Consider the following 7,740-nt stretch of genomic DNA (forward strand, 5'->3'; position numbering starts at 1 on the left):
ATAGTTGTACAAATATAACTACAATCTGATGTCAATAATTTTTATTATCATAGAAAGAAAACCACAACAGAACCACTGATGTTTCTGGTGTCTGACTTGTAGATTTGCTTTTCCTTGAAGTTTCATATAATGGAATTCCTCAACCTGTGATCTTTTGTGTTAGGCTTATTTAAGTAAGTATGTTTCTGAAGTTAATCTTCCTTTAAACATAAAATGTGTAGTTTTTGCAAAACAAAGTCAATGGTGGTTCAAATTATGATTTTTTTCTTCAATTAGCTATTTAAAAAGAGGAAAACTATACACCTAAATCAATTTTTCTTAATTGTTTTTATTTATATGCATTTATATGCATATTATCCAGTACACATAAACAAGGACAGAAATGTCCATCTACTTAATAAAACAATTCTCAGTTTCTTTCTTTCCTAATCTATTTATGTGGAAAGATTTTAGGATTATAAACCTGAATTACAAGAATGACTGAGTTTCTGTGCTCAAGGTCATATGAACAATGTCTAAAATGTCCAGTAAGAGTGATTTAATGTTATACACTATAAGAAAAATCTATATTTTAAAACAGAATCACCTCAATATTTACTTCTAAGCAATTGTATGTAATAACATACACACACTAAACAAGCACATCAATGAGCAATAGCAACACAGAATCACTTCAATATTTACTTCTAAGCAATTGTATGTAACAACATACACACACTAAACAAGCATATCAATGAGCAATAGCAACACAATGGACTTGAGAAAGCAAGCTCAAAAAGATCTGAGGCTAATTCCATGTTCCCTGAAATTTTTAGTATATTATAAAAATTAATTAAAAGTAAAATGACTGTTAATGAATGAAAACATTTTCTTTCATGTAGAATTTAACTTCTAATTTGTTTTAGAACTATCAAGTGGTTTTATAAACTACTTGGAAAAATAGAGAAAAATATATTGGAAATGATCTGTACAACTTAGGGAGGAGTTAGGATGTGGAAGAAAAGAGAGAAAAATGAGGTGGGGTAACAAGTTAGACAAAAAATGTACTCACTACCTTACTTATATAACTGTAAGCCCTCTGTACATCACCTTGACAATAAAATTAAAATTACAAAAGAAAAATATAATTTATTTTATAGTTCCATATTTTTATTGAAATAATACATCCTCCATGAGGGATAGGCACAGAAGTGAAATTAATAATAAACATCATAGTAAACTGTCATCTATTTTTTTAGGTAAACAAATCAGTGAAAAATCAAGATGAATTGACAAGTATATCATTTAATGGAATAAAATGATGTAAAATGGTTCTTCCACTGTTCAAGTGCTTTTAATTATTATGTAGGTATATGAATATTGTTTTACAGTGATGTGACACATAATATAATCTCCAATGTTATTGATGAATTTAAAATGACATGTTATTTCATCATCAATTTTTGTGTGGCCAATTAATAAGAATAGGAACGTATTGGTATGAACTTTAAAGACTGTTTGTATATAACAAGCTCCCAGAATTTTTCTGATTTCAGTAAATGGATAACAAAAATGGATCCACTGTGACTGAGTTTATTTTAGTAGGATTTTCTGGAGGATGGGAACTGCAAATTTTCTGCTTTGTGATATTTTCCTTGATCTACAGTGCTACAGTGCTAGGAAACATTCTCATTATAATCACAGTGATATTTAGTTCTTCCCTTCATTCACCCATGTACTTCCTCCTTGGAAATCTCTCCTTTTTAGACATGTGTCTCTCCAGTGCCACAACACCCAAAATGATCACAAACTTGCTTACTGAACACAAGATGATTTCTGTATGGGGCTGCATGACCCAGATGTTCTTTATGCACTTCTTTGGGGGTGCTGAAATGTCTCTTTTGATAGTCATGGCCTTTGACAGGTATGTGGCCATTTGTAAACCTCTGCACTATAGGACAATCATGAATCCCAGGTTGCTAAATAGGTTTGTGATACTTTCATGGATAGTTGGTTTCTTACACACTATGAGCCAGATGGTACTAACAGTGAACTTGCCTTTTTGTGGCTACAATGTTGTAGACAACATATTTTGTGACCTTCCTCTGGTGATCAAGCTTGCTTGTGTTGAAACATATATCCTGGAGTTATTTGTCATTGCAGACAGTGGGCTTCTCTCTTTCATCTGCTTCATCCTTCTGCTTGTCTCATACACTATTATCCTAGTCACTGTACAACAAAAATCATCTGGAGGGCTCCCTAAGGCTCTATCCACATTATCTGCCCACATAATTGTGGTCACTCTGTTCTTTGGACCCTGTATCTTTATTTATGCCTGGCCATTCAGTAGTTTTGCAAGGAATAAAACACTGGCCGTTTTTTACACTGTCATCACACCTTTACTGAATCCTGTTATTTATACACTGAGAAATCAGAAAATGCAAGAGGCTATGAGAAAATTACATTTGCAGCATATCCAGTTTTAACATTATATAATTAAGACAATTTTATCTCCAGAGTAAGACAAAATGAGCCAATTGTATAATGTTTTGCTTTACTTTTCATGTTAGAATCATGACCGAAGTAGAAAAATTATCACTAAATCATTTTGAATTTACAATTAAAAGTATTTAAATATCTTTAACAATGATAGTGAGGCCTGGAGCAAAATGGACATATAAAGCCAGATTATACTTGCCTTTAGGTAATATATATTTATTGGTGAGGAAATAATTTTAAAATATATATGTATATTCTTAATGATGATAATTGGTATGAGTAGCAAATGTTATCTATTAATCTATACCATTATGTAGTTACAAACTATGAATAAGTCATGATTGCTATGTGTTTAAAAAAGAAAAATAAATTGATATTTGCAGACTCAGAGATGGAAAATTTGTCAGTAAACTCAAAAGTAAAGTAAACATAAAGTTCCACAGGAAAAAAACAATGGAAGATAATGTCAACAGAACTTCAGAGTATTCTTTGAAATTCTCTATCTGTGCATGTAACTATGCTCTTTTGACTTTCAAACATTAATAAATAAAAGTAAAACCCAAAGTTCATGCTTTTATTTTTTGGAATATTTTCATGTCACTTTACCCTTACAAAGACTTTCTATTAATCTAATACATAATAAATATGAGTAAATTACCAGGCACTGGTGGCTCATGCCTGTAATCCTAGCTACTCAGGAGGCTGAGATGTGAGGATCACGTTCAAAGCCAGCTCGGGCAGGAAAGACTGTGAGACTCCTATCTCCAATAAACCACCAGAAAACCGGAAGTGGCACGGTAGCTCAAGTGGTAGAGCGCTCACCTTGAACTGAAGAGCTGAGGGACAGCACTCAGGCCCAGAATTCAAGCCCCATGACCGACAACAAAATAAATAAATAAAATAAGTAAATAAATATGAGTAAATAGAAGAAGAAAGGAAGTAAATTAAGACAATAACATTTATAATGGATTTTATTGCTACATTGTAAAATTACTATCATATTATAAAACATCCCACATTATAGGAATCCTAGCCTTTATAAAGAAAATTATTCTTCTGCTGGTGGGTAGGATTATGCTGTATATAATAAAATATTTCACAAGATTTTTATGTTTGTCAGTATAACACACTAAACCCCTTAAAAACCTTTGGATAAAAATTACTTGAAATTTATAAAATTGTTTATAACTAAAAATTTCTAATAGAAAATCACTCCTGGGGTACAGTTAAAAAAACTGAATTCTATTCTGTGTGGGTACTGAACAATCACCAACCATGAGTCTTCCTGAATATCACTGACTTAGAGAACTCTGAATTTGAGGGTACTGAACAATCACCAACCATGAGTCTTCCTGAATATCACTGACTTAGAGAACTCTGAATTTGATTTTAAAAACACTGTGGATTTGGCTTGAAGAGCATTAAAGACTTAGAAAAAGAGTAAAAGGAAAATGTGGGCAAAAACCTAGTAAATGAAAAGAGCACGCTAAAAATGTATATATGTCTTTACCTTGATCTCTAGATGCTATTAAAGCAATTATTTTAAAGTAAGTTTATTGATAATCACATTCTTTGTATAATTTAATCATCAAAGTGGGAATTATTTTTGCTAACAGCAATGAAAAACAAAATAATGCATCAAAATTATAAAGGAGCATTTAGAAATAAACAAAACTATAAACATTTACTACTAATATAAATACTTGTCACTCTGCAGTAAGTTTAATTTTGATAAAAGGACTATTGATAAAAATCTTTCATAAGCCAGACACTGGGTGGCTCACGACTGTAACCCTAGCTAGTCAGGAGGCTGAGATCTGAAGATAGTGGTTCAAAATCATCATGTATAAGAAAACTTCTGAGACTGTTTTTTCTAATAAACTACCAAAGAAAAGCCTGGAATCGAACTGTGGCTCAAGTGATTAGAGTGTTGCCTTGAACAAAGGAAGATCAGGGATGATGCCCAGGTCCAGAGTTCAAGCCCCTAAACAGGAAAAAAATCAATAAAAGAAGATCTCTACAAACAAGCACAAAGAATATGGAAACAATGAATGGATTTTAATGAAAACACAAATTAAAAAGCTAAGTAAAAATCCAAGTGAATATAGGAGTTAATGAGTTTAATGAAATTATAACTATCTGCTAAATGAGATGAAAAAGGCATAGATAAAATTTAATGCATATTCTATAAAATTAAGAAAATTGGAAAAAGGTTTGGGGTTGAGAGGAATGTGGGAGAATAATGAAAGTATGACATTGATCAATATTCATGTATTTATATACTACTTTGTTGAATGGCATCTCCTTTGTACAATGACTTAGAAGTAAACATTTTTAAAGGCATATGTAAACAAATTAATGAAAGCATCAAACCAGGACATGAAGAAAGGTCTCAATAAAGAGATAAAAAATCCTGAAAAGTTATTAAACTAAAGGAGACAATAAAAAATATGTTAAATAAAGTGGAAAACCTCTCCAGCAGGTATATAAAACAGAACTGGGCTTGAAAACAAATTAGATATTGTACAGAGGCAAGAATAAACATAACAAAAGATCTAAGAATTATAATAGAAGCTTTCAAAACCTGGAGCACTTAATTAAAAATGTATGTATTATATGTATTGAAGATGGATAGTAGAAGGTAACTGAGGACCTATTTAAAGAGGAATAGCAGAATACTTTCCAAATTTTGAAAAGAGAAACCTATCCAAGGGGCTTTTAGGTCTTCTAAAACAGCCTAGACCAGAAAAGAACCATTGCATAACACCAATAAAAGGATCCCCAAACCAAGAGTGGAAGAAATATTAATGATTACAATAGAAATCAATGAACTAGAGACTTAAACGATGATAAAAAGAATCAATAAAAAATAAAACTTGATTCTTAAAAAAGATAAACACCATTGTTAAACACTTAGCCAATTTGAATTTTTAAAAAAAGAAATCACACAAATAAAATTAAGAAATGGTTATTATAACAAATTCAGGTAAAATCCAGTAATATAGGGGTATACTTCTCAAACCACTTTGGAAAACCTTGTAGAAATGGATACATTTCAGTATATCAAAAATTGAGCCAACAGGATATAAACTAAACAGATCTATAATAAGTACTGAAAGTGGGGGAGGAAAGGAGTAGTAAGAGAAGAATAAAGGAGGGGGTAAAAATGCTCGACAAGAAATCTACTTATTACCTTACTCATGTAACCATAACTACTCTGTACAGCATCTTTAAAATAAAATAAAAATTTTAAACATAATGAAATTGAAATGGCAATAGATATTTCCCCCCCAAAAAAATTTCAGGAACTGATGGATTCAAAATTGAATTCTCTAGGACTTATAAAGAAGAAGAATTGTATGTACTGTTCAAATTTTTAATAAGTGGAAAGGGAGAGATCATTACCTAACTAATTTTATTATTCTTGGATCATACACAAATCTAAACTAGAATCTCAAGAAAGAAAGATAACTATAGACCAATCTTTTTTATGAACATATATACAATACTCCTTAATAAAATATGTGTTAACCAAATTCAATAATGAAAAAGTTACACAAATTCATTGTATCCCAAGAATGCAAGTCTAGTTCAATAAATGTAAACCAATAAACATAATGCAGAATATTAACAGAACCAAAGACAAGAATCACATGATCATTGTAATAAATGCAGAAAAAGTCTGTGACAAAATCCAATGGATGATAGGGGGAAAAACTAAGAAGGGTGTAGCAATGCTCAATAGGAAATGGACTCATTACCTTGCTCATGTAACTGTAACCCCTCTGTACAGTATCTTTACAATAATATATATATATTCAAAAAACTAAACTTAAAAAAAGTAGTGGAAAAAAATCATTAGTAACATTTTACCAAAGTAGCATTTATATTTGTATATAACCAATATTTTATGTAAAATGACTACAGCAAAATTATGAGAATAATAACAAAATCTGTATTTTGCATGAAACAAGAATAATAGTTTTGTTTTTAATATTCCACCAATATAATAAGTGAAAATACTAACATCTCATTTTCTGCAATGGCAGGAGGATATTTTTGCATTCCCTATGGATTTTTTTTTTCCGATCATGAGGTCTACAATCTGGGCCTGGGCGCTGTCCCTCAGCTCTTCAGCTCAAGATTAGCACTCTACCACTTGAGCCACAGAGACACATCTAGCTTTTCCTGCTTACGTGCTGCTGAGGAATCGAACTCAAGGTCTCATGCATGCAAGGCAAGCATTCTACCACTAAGCCACCATCCCAGCTTTTCCCTATTGATTTTTTGCTACCAGGCTCTGATGAATCAATAGCAATCTAATTACTTTTCTCCTTTATCAAAAGATCCATTTAAATACTGTCATCTTTTGAAACAGAGCATAAAATTATATCACTGAGTGATAAATTTTAAGCATCCAGGACTGCATAAGAGCCTTAGTTCTGAAGCAAACTGGTAAGTTTCATAGTTCTGTTAAATTATTGTACACACGATTATTAGGTATTGTAATAAAGCATGAACAACAAACAATGGAAGGAACAACTACGACTGGGAGGAACTAAAATAAAATAAAACAGATTTTCTTTGAACTTGAAAAGGTTGTATTTCTGTGATAATACTGGGAAAATGTCCATAATTCAAGGCCAAATACAGCATTCTAAGGACAAAGGACTTAAACACATTAAACTTGTTTGGTTATACCACTTATAGAGGAGATTTGAAATAAGTATACTTTGTATTATTGTATCATATAAGGAAATCACCTGTTTGCTTTTATTTTTTGTAATCTAATTAAGAGATAAATAAATAAGATGAATTATGGTTTTGAAAAATTACATAGTAATACCCTTCAAAAAGATTAATGTTCCTTTAGACTTAAGAAAAGAAACACATGAGTAAAATTAAAATTGCTAATATAAAAATGTGAACTAAATATTTCTTTATTTTTTTAATTTTATTTATTTTTATTGCAAAAATACTGTACAGAGGGGTTACAATTACATGGGCAAGATAATGAGTACATTTCTTATCAAGCATTGCAGCCTCCTCCTTTGTTTCCCCTTCCCATCCCTTCCCAGCCTCCCCCTGTCCCCCAACCCAATCCTCCCCCCCACCCACCAAAGTTGTAAAGTTCGTTTTCAACATAACAACTTGTACTTCTCATTGTTGCAACGGGTCCACCTGTATCCGTATTTAAACGACTTGTTTTTCCCCTTCCCCTCCACAAATTATACCGACATCAAGTACAGTGAAAGCAGGGGT

The 7,740-nt window shown here is 31.6% G+C and overlaps 1 protein-coding gene across 1 annotated transcript; it reads left to right on the forward strand.

Annotated features, from left to right (window-relative positions):
* The first annotated feature begins 1,538 nt into the window (after window positions 1-1,538).
* LOC105995803 (olfactory receptor 4L1) lies at window positions 1,539-2,465 on the forward strand. The gene has a single exon (XM_013029664.1). The coding sequence runs from the start codon at window positions 1,539-1,541 to the stop codon at window positions 2,463-2,465; it is 927 nt and encodes a 308-aa protein (XP_012885118.1).
* The last annotated feature ends 5,275 nt before the right edge of the window (window positions 2,466-7,740 follow it).

Source organism: Dipodomys ordii, unplaced genomic scaffold (genome assembly GCF_000151885.1).
Source record: "Dipodomys ordii isolate 6190 unplaced genomic scaffold, Dord_2.0 Scaffold121, whole genome shotgun sequence".
NCBI classification, from domain to species: Eukaryota; Metazoa; Chordata; class Mammalia; order Rodentia; family Heteromyidae; genus Dipodomys; species Dipodomys ordii.